At 38.0% G+C, this 18,162-nt stretch overlaps 1 protein-coding gene across 2 annotated transcripts in view; it reads left to right on the top strand.

The window, feature by feature from the left end:
- Positions 1 to 18,162, top strand: part of mthfd1b (methylenetetrahydrofolate dehydrogenase (NADP+ dependent) 1b) — a 56,339-nt gene extending 38,177 nt beyond the window's left edge. Inside the window, exons 18-28 of one of the 2 annotated variants that reach the window (XM_062041910.1) lie at positions 3,880 to 4,020; positions 4,130 to 4,198; positions 4,354 to 4,465; positions 4,597 to 4,736; positions 4,861 to 4,902; positions 8,638 to 8,738; positions 9,963 to 10,140; positions 10,217 to 10,324; positions 10,484 to 10,636; positions 10,714 to 10,827; positions 10,906 to 18,162. In XM_062041910.1, coding sequence (XP_061897894.1) covers positions 3,880 to 4,020; positions 4,130 to 4,198; positions 4,354 to 4,465; positions 4,597 to 4,736; positions 4,861 to 4,902; positions 8,638 to 8,738; positions 9,963 to 10,140; positions 10,217 to 10,324; positions 10,484 to 10,636; positions 10,714 to 10,803 — 1,134 coding nt within the window. In that variant the 3' untranslated portion in view covers positions 10,804 to 10,827; positions 10,906 to 18,162. The remainder of the gene's footprint in view (positions 1 to 3,879; positions 4,021 to 4,129; positions 4,199 to 4,353; positions 4,466 to 4,596; positions 4,737 to 4,860; positions 4,903 to 8,637; positions 8,739 to 9,962; positions 10,141 to 10,216; positions 10,325 to 10,483; positions 10,637 to 10,713; positions 10,828 to 10,905) is intronic. The other variant, XM_062041908.1, reaches the window with a different exon arrangement.

The following is an 18,162-nucleotide window of genomic DNA, read 5'->3' as shown; positions in this document are numbered from 1 at the left end:
ACACCCGATCAACACACACAATCACTCAGCCCAAAAGACCGTTCACCTAACCCAAGGTTCATAAAGCTTATATATTTTTAAAAAGTTACGTACGTGACGCGCACTTACGGTACGGTACGTGTTATGCTAGCTCCTAGCTCCTCTGCTAGCTCCTAGCTCCATAGAACACGCCAATACAATTCAAACACATGATCAACACACACAATCACTCAGCCCAAAAGACCGTTCACCTAACCCAAGGTTCATAAAGCTTATATATTTTAAAAAAGTTACGTACATACGCAAAAAAAAGCCAAAGCTGCATACTCACAGTAGCACGTCTGCGTCTTTGTCATCCAAATCAAAGTAATCCTGGTAAGAGTCTGTGTTGTCCCAGTTCTCTACAGGCGTCTGTGTATCCAAATCAAAAGTCCTCCTGGTTAGAGTCTCTGTTATCCGAGTTCTTCCATCTTGACTGCATCTTTCGGGAATGTAAACAAAGAAGCGCCGGCTGTGTACTGTTGTGGCTGACTACGTTCGAAAAATACGTCCATTTCGCACCGACAACTTTCTTCTTTGCTTGCTTGGCTTCCTTCTCCATAATGCAATGAACATGATTGAAACAGATTCACGAACACAGATGTCCAGAATACTGTGGAATTATGAAATGAAAACAGAGCTTTTTCATATCGGCTTCAATGTGGAAGGCATACCCGTGTTCGTCGGGCTACGTCACGCGCATACGTCATCCTCAGAGGCGTTTCGAACCGGAAGTTTAGCGGCAAATTTAAAATGTCACTTTATAAGTTAACCCGGCCGTATTGGCATGTGTTATAATGTTAAGATTTCATCATTGATATATAAACTATCAGACTGCGTGGTCGGTAGTAGTGGGTTTCAGTAGGCCTTGAAATCTTAACATTATAACACATGCCAATACGGCCGGGTTAACTTATAAAGTGACATTTTAAATTTGCCGCTAAACTTCCGGTTCGAAACGCCTCTGAGGATGACGTATGCGTGTGACGTAGCCCGGCGAACACGGGTATGCCTTCCACATTGAAGCCGATACGAAAAAGCTCTCTTTTCATTTCATAATTCCACAGTATTCTGGACATCTGTGTTCGTGAATCTGTTTCAATCATGTTCATTGCATTATGGAGAAGGAAGCCAAGCAAGCAAAGAAGAAAGTTGTCGGTGCGAAATGGACGTATTTTTCGAACGTAGTCAGCCACAACAGTACACAGCCGGCGCTTCTTTGTTTACATTCCCGAAAGATGCAGTCAAGATAGAAGAACTCGGATAACAGAGACTCTAACCAGGAGGACTTTTGATTTGGATACACAGACGTCTGTAGAGAACTGGGACAACACAGACTCTTACCAGGATTACTTTGATTTGGATGACAAAGACGCAGACGTGCTACTGTGAGTATGCAGCTTTGGCTTTTTTTTGCGTATGTACGTAACTTTTTTAAAATATATAAGCTTTATGAACCTTGGGTTAGGTGAACGGTCGTTTGGGCTGAGTGATTGTGTGTGTTGATCATGTGTTTGAATTGTATTGGCGTGTTCTATGGAGCTAGGAGCTAGCAGAGGAGCTAGGAGCTAGCATAACACGTACCGTAGCGTACGTGCGCGTCACGTACGTAACTTTTTAAAAATATATAAGCTTTATGAACCTTGGGTTAGGTGAACGGTCTTTTGGGCTGAGTGATTGTGTGTGTTGATCAGGTGTTTGAATTGTATTGGCGTGTTCTATGGAGCTAGGAGCTAGCAGAGGAGCTAGGAGCTAGCATAAAAAACACGCAGGTGTTATTATGCAGGATTAATTTGTGGCATATTAAATATAAGCCTGGTTGTGTTGTGGCTAATAGAGTATATATATGTCTTGTGTTTATTTACTGTTGTAGTCATTCCCAGCTGAATATCAGGTACCGTGAGTATGCAGCCTTGGCTGCTAAACATTCGATAACTTGACCGTATGTGCGCGTCACGTACGTAACTTTTTAAAAATATATAAGCTTTATGAACCTTGGGTTAGGTAAACGGTCTTTTGGGCTGAGTGATTGTGTGTGTTGATCAGGTGTTTGAATTGTATTGGCGTGTTCTATGGAGCTAGGAGCTAGCAGAGGAGCTAGGAGCTAGCATAACAAACACGCAGGTGTTTTTATGCAGGATTAATTTGTGGCATATTAAATATAAGCCTGGTTGTGTTGTGGCTAATAGAGTATATATATGTCTTGTGTTTATTTACTGTTGTAGTCATTCCCAGCTGAATATCAGGTCACCCCCGGCTCTCACAGCATCTTCCCTATCTGAATAGCTTCAACTCCCCACTAGTCCTTCACTTGCACTTTACTCATCCACAAATCTTTCATCCTCGCTCAAATTAATGGGGAAATTGTCGCTTTCTCGGTCCGAATCTCTCTCACTTCATGCGGCCATCATTGTAAACAATAGGGAACTTTGCGTATATGTTCAACTGACTACGTCACGCTACTTCCGGTAGGGGCAAGCCTTTTTTTTTATCAGATACCAAAAGTTGCAATCTTTATCGTCGTTGTTCTATACTAAATCCTTTCAGCAAAAATATGGCAATATCGCGAAATGATCAAGTATGACACATAGAATAGATCTGCTATCCCCGTTTAAATAAAAAAAATTCATTTCAGTAGGCCTTTAAGCAAAGAAATCAAACAATGTACTAATATGATCCAATTCAAGAAACTCTTCAAACCTAAAGTGTTTACAAAGTATAAAGAAGCAGAACCATGATAAACATTCTGAATGTATTCCATCAATCCATTCATTTTCTAGATAATCTTATTTATCTCACCATATGAAATATAATTTACTTCACTAATTATTATTTATTTATTTTTAAGGTTTTCACTTATGGAGTGTATTGTGAATACATTGAGAACAGGAAATGAACAGAAGTGTTAGCAACTGCTGTATAAAGGAAAAGGGGTAGGATTAAATAAGCTCTGCTTCTTCCTTCTCGTTTTAGAACATGTTGAAAAGACAAACTTTAAATTGTGATGTATCATGTTGTCTGCATGCATGTTTGAAATAAACTCAATCTCAAACTTTAGTTTGCATTGATTGAAGCAAGGTTTAGCTAAGAGACTGAACAATAACACACACACACATTAGACAACACTGCAATATGAAGTATAAACGATTTAACATTAAATCTTAAAAGTATGTGAAAGTTCGACTCCTACCTTGTTTACTTCAGTGGTGATGACAACCTCAAAACTTTTTTTAATCAATCAGAAATATCAAGCAGCTAAAATGTGCCAAACATGGCTTAGTGTGGAGAGAGTGTTTTGCATATTACCCATCATGCATTTTAGTGGATTTACATGGGTGTAAATTAAAATTATGTATTGTGGTTGGACATGTTTTATAATGTTCATAAAGTTCAATGAGCAGGTTGTGTGTTATGTAGACCATGTGTTTTGAATCTCTGCGTCGGTTATGGTTTATATGCACAATAAGTAGGAATACTGTGCTCAGGAGACTTAAAATTAAAACTCATGGTCATTGATCAAGTTTACTAACATGGTCCATGAAATGTCGACAGATATGCAGCAATTAGGCTTACCTGTTATTCAAATTTTATTTCAGGCAGAACGCAAGCCAGAATGTTTATTTAGCCTGTGTTGTCTCGTGGTCCAGACTAAAGACGCGGACGGGCCGCACCTGGCCCGTGGACCGTAGTTTGGACACCTTTGTATTAGAGACAAACTACACTGCGATGCACTTCTACACCACTGCAATCTACATTAACAAAAATAAATAATTTAATTCCTCTGTGACAGTGACAATCAAGTCAGATTTGTAGTGTGTTGTTCATGAAGGGGAATTCATTTCTTAATACATTTTCTTTCAGGCTCAGTTTGACATCACAGTGGCCAGTGAAATCATGGCTGTGCTTGCCCTCACAAGCAGCTTGGAGGACATGCGCCACAGACTGGCCAAAATGGTGGTGGCAACCAGCCGCGGCGGACAACCTATCACCACAGAAGATCTGGTCAGTAGCAATAACTTACTAAAAACTATTTGTTTTACTTGTTGATATCACAACAAGACAAATACATAAGAATGGCATCATGTAGTTAAGCTGTTGTGCCTTTATATAGGGTGTGTGTGGTGCACTGACTGTGCTAATGAAAGATGCCATCAAGCCAAATCTGATGCAGACTTTGGAGGTAGGTGCAACATAAACTCATTCTAATCCAAAGGTAATACATTTTAAACGCTAAAGTAGATAATTCATCACAAATATGGGAAAACCAGAAGAGCGTGCATGCAATCTGATTTAATTGTGAGTTTTACGTCTTATCTGACTTGTACAAAACCGCAGGGAAACCCTGTGTTTGTACACGCTGGCCCCTTTGCCAACATCGCCCACGGAAATTCCTCCATCCTGGCTGATAAAATTGCTTTGAAGCTGGTTGGACAACAAGGCTTTGTGGGTAAGTGGAGAAAAACAGTTGATGTTTGTGTTGTGTGTTTTCTTAAGACTTCCTACATCATAACCCTGGTTATCGTTCCAGTTAAGAATGTGAATGACTTTGTCTTCACATCTGTGCATTTTGCCAAATAGTGACAGAGGCTGGCTTTGGCGCCGACATCGGGATGGAGAAGTTCTTTAACATCAAGTGCCGATACTCTGGCCTGAGGCCCCATGTCGTGGTCTTGGTGGCCACTGTCCGAGCCCTCAAGATGCACGGCGGAGGACCCACGGTGTGTTTTCTAAACCTGACATAAACAAGATCATTCTTGTATTTTGAAAAAAACTACCAACATTAGAAGCACGACCAGTAGGGTGTCATATCTATTAGATTAAATTAATAGACTTATGTTTTAGGTCACTGCTGGCATGCCGCTACCAAAGGAATACATTGAGGAGGTAATGTATACTTGCTGCCTGACAGCCTTTAATCTTACGCTCTTGTGTACACATTATCAGGAAAAACTATTTAGTTCGCTTTAAACAAACTCTACAGTGGAACTGTTATTTTACGAACTTAAAAGGGGTGTTTGCAACATTTACTCAGTTGCCTAGAGGGCGCCAACTTTCCAATGTATTTTACACAGTATCCATCCATCCATTTTCTACCACTTGTCCCTATCCCGCCTTATGACTTTGTATGTAACACATGCACACACATTAGCTTTAGGTGCTGATAGGTAATAATAGCAATTTGGATCGTTAGCGTCAACTGCTGTTGAATGTATATTCTGTCGTAACAACAGAACTGCATATTGTTATAGCTTCTTTTGGACTGCTTTTGTATGTGTGAACGCGATCCCTGCGCGTATGTGTTGACGAGACAGGGTGAGTGACCGCCGTAAACACCAATCATTTTATACTGACCGGTAAAAAAATGTATTACATAAACTTTGTAATTGTGAAAATTATACACAATTGTCAAACAATTGTGTTCTGTTAAACCACTAATGGTAACATAAGCAAGCCTGTGGTGTTATATTTTTTGCTTTGAAAATGTTACAAACAAGGAAGTTGCAAACAGCACCTTTATGTGGTTTGTGACCAGGGTTTGTAACTAGAAAAGTTAGTATATTGAAGCAAATCTACCTATAGGAAAGTATGTAAATATGGACAAAAGTCCTTATTTAAGGAAAGGTTTGTACACTTTTACACAAAGTGCTAAACAGTACTGTATATCAAACAAACACAGCAAGTGGGTGATGGATCACCTTTCTGTTTAATAACAAAGTCAAAACAACAACAACTAGCTTAACTGTCTGAACTCGCATTCGACCACCCTGCCAACACGTACTCACACTGTCACTAGCCCTGTGGTGCACTCACAGTTTGACATTTATAAGTTTATAATTTTTGGTACCCTTACGCCATAGAAGGAAAAACCACAAGAATCACTGAAATAATTGAAATCGGAAAGAACAATACAGACAAAAAAAATCAATGGAAACCAGATGTTTCGAACTGTGGTTCAAGAGAACTTAAAAAATAAATAAAATAAAATAAAATTAAACTGGCCTTGACAGAAATGTATGGCATCCTTAATCTAATTTGAAGTAATTACAGTCATCCCTGGCTGCATGGTGACTTTACAACATTTGTGATTTCTTTGAAAAAAAAAAAGTTTTATGTTCTACATGTTTTTGGCCTAAATTAAGTGTTAAATAATTTTTGTTTGTGTATCATATTCATTACAGTGAAGTATTTCTGAAAATATTCACCAAGACAAGATCCGTTTCCGGGTCAAGGGTTACACTGCTAACAACCATAACTGCCGAACTTTGTCACTGCTTTATCTCCACTGCGACAATCTCAAATTAACTTTTGGCAGAATAACTTTTTGATAGACTTCATCTTAAACTCCTGCCTCAACAACAAAACATCACCACATTGCGAGCGATGTCAATGTCGAATGACAACAGCTGGAAGTAGCATCGGACATTTGGCACGTCATTTGAGAAGGCTACCTGATACGCTATTAGCAACTGTCTGGTTAAAGTGGAGATGAACTCCTCAGATGCACTTTATCTTTGACATCAGTAACACAGTTTTGGAGATCGGTGTTCGATGTGGAGCAACAATGCAGATACAAAAAGCTAACACTGAATGCTAACATCACATTTAATCGTTGCAGCTATAGCTGTCAAGTTGCTCAACTTTGTGTAGAACAATTTACGTCCATGGTTTCAGTACTCAAAGCCCAGTTCTAACTTAGACGAATTATCCAGGATGGGAACAAGTATTTCTACGTTGTGGCCATGTTTAGTGGCCAGGCGATGACCATAGCAATGACGCTTGTACCGTTAGGTACAACAAAAACTCAAGGCTACTATATTGGGTGAAAGGAGTGTAAAGGTGACTAATTGGTGTTATTTCATGTTTAGAGGGCTCTAATAATGTAAAAAAGGTTTAGACAGTTATAAACAGTTTTTTTATGCTCTAACTAGGAAAATATTTGATTTATTAGTAATTAGTCTACTTTGCGGTAATCATTATGTCGCTGTCATCAAGTTTGATAGGTGCTTTTAGATGACTCATGTTTCAGCTCTTTTCACAAATGCTCAATTGAATGAAAATGAATTAAATAATCGATTTCAGATGAGTCTAATGTTTCGATGCCCTTCCTCATTCCTAAGAGTTTTTAGTTGTTTTCTGGTTCATTGTTCTGTTGGAGGACCCATGACATGACTGCAGCTTGTTGAAATGGATTTTGAAAAAATCTAGTATTTAAAAGTATGGATGGATGGAAAAAAATGTCGGTGACTATCGTGGGTTTTTTGTTTTCTTACTGAGGTATCAACAATTTTCAACCGTTACAATACCTTGCTTAGCATCTGTTTTGGGGCAAACTGGAGTTTCTCATTCATTTTTAAGGCCCGATCTGCAAAGCAAGCCCCGTGGGGGCGATGCAGAGCACCCCAAGGGTTGTATTGAAATTGCTGTGTTTTTTCTTCTATACGTTTGGATGCCTTTTCGAGGCCCCTAACATGCACAAAAAGTCCCCATATTTTGCAGGGGTGTCAGACAGGGTGAACAATTTAATATTTTGGGGGTCCTGAAAATGACATTTCAAAATTGGCTCTCTAGCACCACCTTTAAAATGAGAAAAATTTGCCCCACCGACCAGTTTTACGTATCAACACAAAAATCGCAGGAGACGTCTGTTATGACGAACATAAAAGTCTCAGGATGAAAACGAAAAGGAAGTCGGCCATATTGGTCTTTGCCGGTTTAGAAGGGGTCGTACTTTAATTAACTCCTCCTAGGGACTGCGACAAAATGAGTTGCGGTTAAAATTACTGATACTACACATATAGGCGATGATAAATTGCAAACAATTTTTTCCTACGTCATAAGATGTAGGCGTGGTATGGCGCCTAACCTTGCTCCGATGGTTTTTGACCATTTTTCTGCGAAAAAAAGGGGTCCTACTTTAACGAAGTCTTCCAAGGGACTATGGCCAAATGAGTCACGGTTAACATTACAGATACTACACATATGGGCGACGATAAATTGCGAACAAATTTTGCAGACGCCATTAGATGTGGGCGGCATGGTGCCAAACATTCCTCCGATGATTCACCACAAAACACGACAAGTTAACGCTGCTCAACAAATTCAAATGATGATGACAGTCTGATGTGGCTTTATTTAAATTAATTTAATTTTGATTTATTTTATTTTACTTTATTATGGCCCGAGCAGCAGCGCAAGCCCTGCAATGCAGAGCATTTATTTATTATTGAAATTGCTGTGTTTTTTCTTTTGTAGGCCTTTTTTGAGGCCCTTAAAATGCACAAAACCCATTTTTTGCAGGCTTGTCGGAATGGCGTAAAATGTTATATTTTGGGGGTTTTCGAAATTTTTGGGGGTGGGTGTCTCTTTTTAAGTCTGCTAAACAAGATGTTATCTTGTGTGGTTTCCTTATAAAGTATGCAAACCCTCATAAGAACTAGTGTCCTCTGCAGTAGACAATTACTTTTGGTCAATTTCTTACATATTTTCGAGGAGGAAAAAAAAGACCTCCAAAAATTTGTTGCTAGTAGAAACACAAATCTACAGTTAGCCTTCACCAGCCTGCAAACATATGCCAAGACCACCAATCTAACCTTCTTTTATGTGTTTATTTGTGTGTAGAACCTTGAACTGTTGGAGCAAGGTTGTAGCAACATGAGAAAGCAGATAGAGAATGCAAAACACTTTGGAGTCCCTGTGGTGGTGGCTGTAAATGCCTTCAAGTAAGTATGCATTCCTTTTATCGAGTAAACCACAGTAAACATCAGAACTGACCAACACAGTCTAATCTAACATGAAACTAACCAAGATTAATAACAACAACAACAATGGCAATTCTTCTTTGATATCAGCATGTGGTTGTTTATTACAAGAAAAACAAATTTTGTTTGGGCAAATAGTATATGCAATTTATTTCCGTTCATGAGCATGACAATTGGCTGTTTGGACTTGTACCCTTTGTGATTGGTGGCAAAAGTAATATTATTGTTTTACTGCCCTTCAAAACCTTTTCGTTGAGCATCATATTTGAATAATAGATTGTTAATAAATCTGTCAGTTGTGTGGAATTGGTTGTTTATTGAAGCATTTGATGCAGTATTGAGCACACTGCTCAATTGCTTAATTAGTATTTAACATGCTACAGTAGATTGTTAAATATACTACTGTAGAAAAACATCACATCAACATTAGATGACTTTTTTAATGATTCATTTAAAAGGGGATGAGAAAATCTGTCTAAATGTTTTTAATTTCTGATCCAGCGTTGCTCTAAACAGAATAATGTTCCTGGGGGTTTCATGATAGTTGTTCCTTTCCCTTAAAATGAATCAGACATGTAGTCAAATGCCTAGTAGAAACACAAAGAAAATATGTACCCTGGTGGGCTGAACCAGACTATGCACTAAACATACAAGTAGTTATGTTATGTAGCCAAGTTATGGCCAAAAGTTTTGTACTTGGGGAATTTTTTTTTTTTTAAATCAAGTTTTGATGTTTAACTTTGAATGATACATCAGTGTATTCAAAATAAAAGTGAGCACAGAAATGTTTTTTATTTTTAGATATATATGTTTTTTTAAGATTCACACTTTTGGCACAAATTTCACTTGGAGCAGTTGCCATCAACTGAGAAGAGGGTGTGGAATCATGACAGACAGCTTAGAAAAAAAGATGGAGGCATCACCTATCACGTTGCCTTCAGGGAACGTAGGAACTGAAACTTTATGTAGGCTGCACCAGAGGTCAATTATTTTTTTAGAAAAATAATATACTGTTAGAAAGATCACCTTTTTTGCACGTTTATGTCACTTTCCCACTTTATTTAGCCATCCTTGAACGCAACATAGTGCCATAGACTGTTCACCAACTGAATTCTACTTAAAACTCTCTTGAAGCCATGTGATTGTTACTTGTGTATTCCTCACACTGCTGCTGTTGCTGCACAGGACAGACACTGATGCTGAGCTGGACCTTGTATGCAACATGGCCAAAAGTGCAGGAGCATTTGACGCTGTGCATTGCAGCCACTGGGCTGAGGGTGGAGCAGGCGCTCTTGCTCTTGGACAGGCTGTCCAGAAAGCCTCTGAAGTTCCAAGCAAGTTCAAGTTCCTCTATGACTTGGAGGTAATTGGCCAAGGCCGCTCAAAAACTATCTACACTAAGCCATTTTTTTTTTACATGTTTCTTATTTTATTACTAGCTCCCTATCTCGGAAAAGATCAGAATAATCGCCCAGAAGATCTATGGAGCAGATGATATTGAACTTCTTCCAGAGGCACAACGCAAAGTGGAGCTCTACACCAAACAGGTCTGCATTTGTGGACTTCATATGGTGCTGTTTTTAAGGCTGTATATTCAGTTATCTGATACAGTTGTTTTTGCAATTGTAAATTTGCTCTGTACTTTTTATCCATATAATTCAACATAGAAAGAGCAATCAACACATTCAAAACCCTTTTGCCTTCAGGGTTTTGGCAACCTCCCAATCTGCATGGCCAAGACCCATCTGTCGCTGTCCCATGAGGCAGACAAGAAGGGTGTGCCCACCGGCTTCGTTGTGCCAATCAGAGACATCCGAGCCAGCGTTGGCGCTGGCTTTCTCTTTCCGCTGGTCGGCACTGTAAGTTTCTATATGTAGATCCTTCTTAATCTTACATGTTGTTTCTGGTAATAAATCAATACATATTCGGCTCCTAGATGCCCACAATCCCTGGATTGCCCACCAGACCTTGCTTCTATGACATTGACTTGGATCCTGAGACTGAACAAGTCAATGGGCTCTTCTAAACTTATGCACTGGATGTTGGTAAGGTAATATCAATTTATGATTTTTGAGTAATATTTTCTGGTTAATCTTGTATTATCTCTTTTGCTTTTCATTTGACCAAGGTGGTCCAATGCTGTCTGCCAAATGAGTCTTGATGGAAACAACTGAAGGCACCTTCAGCTACATGTCTGTAAATAACAATGTTGCCATGCTACTAATTACTTAAAGAACCCAATCACTTAACTGAAGTTGGTAATTCATAATTTACTTTTTAAATGCTGGGAAATTCTACTCTTTGTACAACAAACAATATAATTTGTCTTTATAGCATTGAGTCTGTATGAAAAAATATTCCATATCATTTCAAAGAAACACAACCATATGTTGATTGATTTTGAATGATCATCAACAGGAATGAAGTATTTCTTACATTGTATAACAGTGCCTAAAACTGATGAATGAGACAATTCTGCACTAATGAAACATTTTATTAAAATGGTGGTAGATAACTCAAAATAAATATATATTTTACACCATATACCACCAATAAGAATTAAAAAACAAATATGTTAATTTTTTTACTGTGTAGGCATGACACAAAAAATTCGATTACATTTTTTAAAAAAGTAGTTGGTGAAATGTCCCCTACAGTGCACAACGTGTATTGATGTGTTATGGTTATGGTGTCGGTTTATCTTGAACATGCATACAATTACAATCTGTCACATCACATATTTCCAGTTTCTCAATAAAGTGTAGACGATAAACACTTTTTAAGGTATTAATTAATACAATAAGATTTTGTATGCACTATAAAGTATATTCCAATGCTGTTAAATGTATTACAAAAAACTTCTTTTCAAAATCATGATAGGACTAATACTCACAAAATATTGCTGGATTGTAAGAAAAAGTGAACTTTCATTATAAATATATTTACATTTAAATTGGAGCGAAAAAGTTACTGCTGATTGAAGTATTTTATTATAAATTGCAGTCAAAATGTAGCCAGCGATCCATGATGTCCAATTTAGTGGTCACATGACTAAGCAATTTCCTAAAGTCACAAAATCCATACTCAGAAATGTTAACAATTATATCACTCTTTAATGGTTTTTTTGGTGCCCTATTATTTTTTTATGCCGGCAAGGGTTCCTTAGAAGAAAAAAAACTTGACCAATAATCCTATCCTGTCCCCCACTTTTGTCAGGGGTCTCTTTGCACTTACAAAAGCTGGCCAAAAGATGGCGGTGTATAGCTAGACACAATAGCGTCCACTGTAGTGTGCAAACTTGACATGAGAGAAAATCGCTTTTGAATATCTTTCCACGACAGCGACCACTGTGCTTGGGAGGGTTAAGATGTAAAAAAAAAAAAAAATAGCAGGTGTAGCAGTGTAAATAGTATTGAATGTCAGTCATGTCCAAATGACATCCTATAGAACTTCAGTTTATAGAGCAGCAGATTTGATGGTGGTCACATTATTCACATGTTTATCAAATCATACCAAGGTTTAATGCTTGAACAAATATTTTAAAATTACACAGCATATAGGTGTTGGTTGTGTAGACAAAACAGTGCATATATTCACACATATTTGGGAATTTTATGAAGAAATGGAACAGATGTCACTGCACCTTGTATCAGAACAAATAGAAAATACTGTAGGATTGCAACAGGGGGTGAAATAATGTGTCTTGAGATAGACTCAAATAAACCCAACTGATAAATGTTGCATTAATCCCTCTTGGCTGTTGAACACATTTTATAGAGGAAATGTCAAAGTAGACATTGGCTGTCTGTAAGGGTGTAATGTTTGAGTGACAGAAAAATTGCTTCTTTTTTTTTTTTTTATAAAAAAAAAAAAAAGATATAGATAACACTGTAGTAAATATATAATCTAATAATTCATTAATGTATAATACAGGTACTAATAATTAATTTTTTGTAACTTTATAACCGTCATCATTAGTTAAATTTATTTAATAAAGTCACCAGAATATTACTAGTTAAACTCCAAACATGTTTCCCTCCCAGCTATCAGATGTGCATCACAATATCCGCTGAAGTTTGACGATCTGATCTTTGTATTTAATCATATTTATATGGCTGTTGAAGTCATTGTTTTGCTTTTCGCTACAACAAAACAAGCCACAGGGAGCATTTTATTTTATCCATGTTTGTGACGTAAATGCCAAGTAGTCACTTCTGTCCCACTTGCACAGCCACACTGAAAAGAAAAATATGCAGTTTTATTTCTTATGGACCTGCAATAGCAGCAGCCCGCTATACAACTTATCTTATTATTGCTCATACTTATTGGATCTCAGTGCTGTATAACTATTATTATTATTCATTTATCCATTGTCACCAGTCAGTGATAAGGCCTAAAACGTGTGTTTTTGGCAAGTGGGAGGAAGCCGCTGTACTCAGGGAAAACACACATACACACGGGGAACATGCAAACTCCACACAGAGAACCCCAATCTGTTGACTGTGACCAACATGCTCACCACTCTATCAACCTGCGGCCTCAAAGGTGGATTTGTGTGACCATCTATCACATCAGGTCTCACATGTAGTCATGTTTCCTTTATTTTTTTTTTGCATTTGTTTCCTGTTTGGCGCTCCTAGTTTAGTTATACTTCTTGTCTGTCTCCCTGAGCACTTGTTTCCCCTTACCTGTCAGTAATTGGCACTCTGAGCACACCTGGTTGTACGTAGTTTCCAATCAGGCTGCTATAAACGCCTGCCTCGACCTCGAGTCAGGGCTTGAGGATTAATTTGTGTTACCTGACCTGATAGGTCAAATAGAGTAAGAGATGATACACATATCACATATGGTACCTGGTGGTTGTTTAAGCACTCTGCAGATAGTCCAACTCCTTAATGTTTCAGTCAAACGCAGGATTCTTACAGGAATGAGGCAAAATACAGTGTTACCTACTGCAGAGATCGACAACACTTTGTTTTTCAAGCATGGAAAGGAAAAATGTGAGTGAATGACTACTGAGAGAAAGTGGATGCTATTTCTTTGAATTAAAGAAATAAATAATCAATTCAAGCTTATCACTACTAGTCTGCACTATACTACAGCATAATGAGTCTAACACCAGCCGAGAAGGTTAAAATAACATCTAAATGGCGGACATGTATTCCATGTAAACATGTTGAAGCAGCTGATGGTGTGTTTGACAAAGAAGCAGCTGAAAGTGGATACTGTAGAAGTCCACTCTCCAAAGTAAACACGAGTGTTGCACGATATAAACCATATATGATATAAATGATATAAATTTGGCCGCCAATAGAGCTTTTAATGCTAAAATTTTGGCAGCGACAAGCAAACAAACACATCCTCAAGACAATGTAGCGTCCTTGCTAGCGAGCTAGCAGTTAACGTCCCTCCACAGTGCAATTCTCAGAGCATTCAATCGATCGCAACTGGACTGTTTAGTTTGTCTTAGAAGACGTTCGCCTCTCATCCAAGTTGGCTTCGTCAGTTCATGCAGGGTCTCTGCAGATTTCAACAAGTCAAATTCAAGACTTTTTAAGACCATAATGAATATAATTTAAGACCATTTCACATCCATACGGACAAAAAAGTACGAAGACATGAAGGAAAATCAGAGGCCCAGAATGAATTTTAAGTATATGACTTAATTCGCCGCTCTTTCACATTGGAAAACCAAATGTTTAAACTAACTATAAATACACCAGTAACCTCTCTATTGTAAAATAATTCAAAAACATTTTAGCAAACATAAGAGCTATTTTTCAGATTTTCCATTGAAGTGTTTTCTTGCAAAAGTTGCAGTGTGCTTGATATCAAGTGTTTTCATGTAAGTTAAGTTAAGTTAAAGTACCAATGATAGTCACACACACACTAGGTGTTGTGAAATTTGTCCTCTGCATTTGACCCCTGGCAGGTGAGGGGAGCAGTGGGCAGCAGCGGTGCCACGCCCGGGAATCATTTTTGGTGATTTAACCCCCAATTCCAACCCTTGATGCTGAGTGCCAAGCAGGGAGGCAATGGGTCCCATTTTTATAGTCTTTGGTATGACTCGTCCAGGGTTTGAACTCACGACTCAGGGCGGACAATCTACCACAAGGCCACTGAGCAGGTCTAAAGATTAGATTGAAATGTCTATTCTCAAATGTGATATGTACAAAATTGAGTACTTTTACTGATATTGACCAAATTCCATCGGTCCTACCAAGTATCAATTCACATAAAATCAACCGTCGCCATATTTTTATACTTTTGATGCTGGTCTGCTGGCTCTAACACTTGGCGGGGAAACAAGTACTCTACCAGCACTTATAACATACTCGACCGGGCTGTAATTTACAATTTTCAAGCCAACTAAGCAAATAGCAAATCACCAAGATCACTAAGATCTATAATGAAACCGGGGTTTGAACTCACAACCTACCAATATCAGGGGGGACACTCTAACCACGAGGCCACTGAGTAGGAGATTTAACAACAACAACCAGAATGTCAGCAATGGTAGAGGAAAACAGGACAATATATTGTCTGTGAAAGAGACTGTTAGCATCTCTGCTAAAACTAAATGGTTAACTTTTGCACTGTTTAAGTGGCTGCAAGAATTGAGCAAACTGATAAAAACATCTACAGTACTACTACTGTACCTGCACTAAGTTGTGAAAAACTGTGCAGACAGAGCGATTGTCTAAAAGGAAAGAAGGCCATTATTATGGAGGTTAATTTGTGTCTTCATTACGAAAGCTTTTTTTGACACTGAATTTATGTAACTGAATTTTTTGTTTGAATTTTGTGAACCACATTTTTTTTTTTTACATCTTATTATGCTGACAATTTCATTTAAAAAAGTTGTAATTTTCAGTGTAAAAAAAATCACAAGACTCACTTCTGTTAAATTAAAATGAAATACATGTAGTATGTGTCATGCAGTTAAACTGACTGATATATATGAATATAATATATGTATATATGTGTGTGTATGTTATATGTATGTGTATATATAATATATATCTATTTATGTATAATATCTCCCCGTGACTGCGTGGGTTCCCTCCGGGTACTCCGGCTTCCTCCCACCTCCAAAGACATGCACCTGGGGATAGGTTGATTGGCAACACTAAATTGGCCCTAGTGTGTGAATGTGACTGTGAATGTTGTCTGTCTATCTGTGTTGGCCCTGCGATGAGGTGGCCACTTGTCCAGGGTGTACCCCGCCTTCCGCCCGAATGCAGCTAGGATTTATTTTATTTTTATTTTTATTAAGGATCCCCATTAGCTGGTTGCCTCAACAACCCACTAGTCTTCCTGGGGTCCACAATTCAATACAATTACAAGTAAAAGCATATAATTATAACTACACAATACAGAAAAAAATAAAAGCATCAATAAAAAAACAAGCAAACAATTTACAGTCACAGAATAATAATTACCATATAAACATAACTACACAATATAAAACCAAACAAATCATCAACGAGCAAACTAATTTAAAGACTCAGATAAAATATTACTCTCTTTTTAAAAACCTGTTTACTTTCAATGCTGGTGAGAATTCGAGGCAGGTTATTCCAGAGCGATAAAGATCTATAAATAAAAGATTTCAGCAAAGCATTCTTCCTGGGACAAGGGAGTACAAAATGCCCCTCACTGGATGCCCTGGTATTGTGATTATGTATAGTGCTACTGTGAACTATTTGGGCCATGAGAAAAGCAGGAGTTTTACTACTGGTTACTGATTTGAGCAATATAAGAGTATTAGCTGACAACCTGTTCTGCACTGTTAGCCAGGAAAGAGAAGCATGCATTTGGTTCACGTTGGTTCTTAGTGAACAACCAAGTACCAGCCTTGCTGTCCTATTCTGGACAATCTGGAGCTTACTGATCTCACCACTTGCAGCAGACGCCCAGACTGTAGAACAATAGTCAATATGACACAAGACTAAACTCTTAACAATTTGACAACAAAAGCAGCACATTTCCTGGAAATACCAACAGCCCTTCCCTTCTTTGTAACTATATCACTGATATGATTTGACCAGGATAGAGTGCAGTCCAGCATCACTCCAAGGAGCTTGGCACTTCTGACCTGTTGAACTGTTGAAATACTTAGCCTCAAATCCAACTTTGGGTCACAAGATAACCCTTGCCTAGTCCCTAATATAATACTTTTTGTTTTAGAGGTGTTAAGGACAAGTCTGTTACATACTGTCCAGTCATGCACAGCTTTTAGTTCCTCACTCAATACTACATTAAGTACACTGCATGATGGTGCAGCATGATATAAGGTTGCATCATCAGCATAAAGAACCAATCTTGCACGCCCGGTAGCCCAAGGTAAATCATTGGTGAATATAGAAAAAAGTAAAGGTCCTAGGCAACTTCCCTGTGGAACACCACAACCCAAACTTCTGCTATTAGACAAGCTCCCATTAAGATACGCCTGTTGTGATCTTGAGGACAAATAACTCTGTACCCACATTAAACTTGAAGTATTAAAACCATAACATTTAAGTTTCTCAATTAAAAGAGAGTGGTCATTGACATCAAATGCAGCACTAAAATCTAACAGCACAGCTCCAACCAACATAGAATTATCTATAGCATTAAGCCAATCGTCCTTCATTTGTATAAGAGCAGTGGACGTAGAGTGGCCCGTTCTATATGCATGTTGAGGATCAGTTGCTAGCCCATTTGATTGAATGTAAGCTTGAATTTGTGCATACACACATTTCTCCAGTATTTTAAATAACCCAGGTAGGATGCTTATTGGTCTAGAATTGCCCTCATTGAAAGCCAATTTGGTATCCTTATGTAGAGGAGTAACCTTAGCCACCTTCCATATCTTTGGACACAGGCCCACTTGTAAACATTTATTAAAAATATGACAAACAGGCACTGATATGATACCAGCAGTCATTTTCAGTAATTTACTATCCAGGTTGTCTACACCAGCTACTTTGTTGTCCGGAAGAGAGTGTAGTAACCTCTCAACCTCACTGACTTCAACCTGATGAAAATTGAATTCACACCCCTCATTATCCATTATAATATTCCTAATGAGGTCAGCTGATTTGTTGTTATTGGATATATGCATACCATGCCTTAATTGAGATACCTTGTCAACATAATAGTTATTAAAATGATTTGCAATGTCACATGGCTTAGTGAGTACCAACCCATTTGATTCCACAAAAGGTGTACAGACATTGTTCTTTCTACCCATGATTTCATTCAAAACATTCCATACGTTTTTGCTATCATATCTCACATCATATAACCTCTGTTTGTAATATTCTCTTTTTTTCAGTGTGTTTAACTTTGTGACCTGGTTTCTTAAGGAACAGTACTTTTGCCTGTCATTAATTAAACCTGA

The sequence above is a fragment of the Entelurus aequoreus genome, linkage group LG03 (genome assembly GCF_033978785.1).
Source record: "Entelurus aequoreus isolate RoL-2023_Sb linkage group LG03, RoL_Eaeq_v1.1, whole genome shotgun sequence".
Lineage (NCBI taxonomy): Eukaryota > Metazoa > Chordata > Actinopteri > Syngnathiformes > Syngnathidae > Entelurus > Entelurus aequoreus.
Note: the sequence above shows the minus strand (reverse complement) of the source record. Positions and strands in the feature narration are given on the sequence as shown.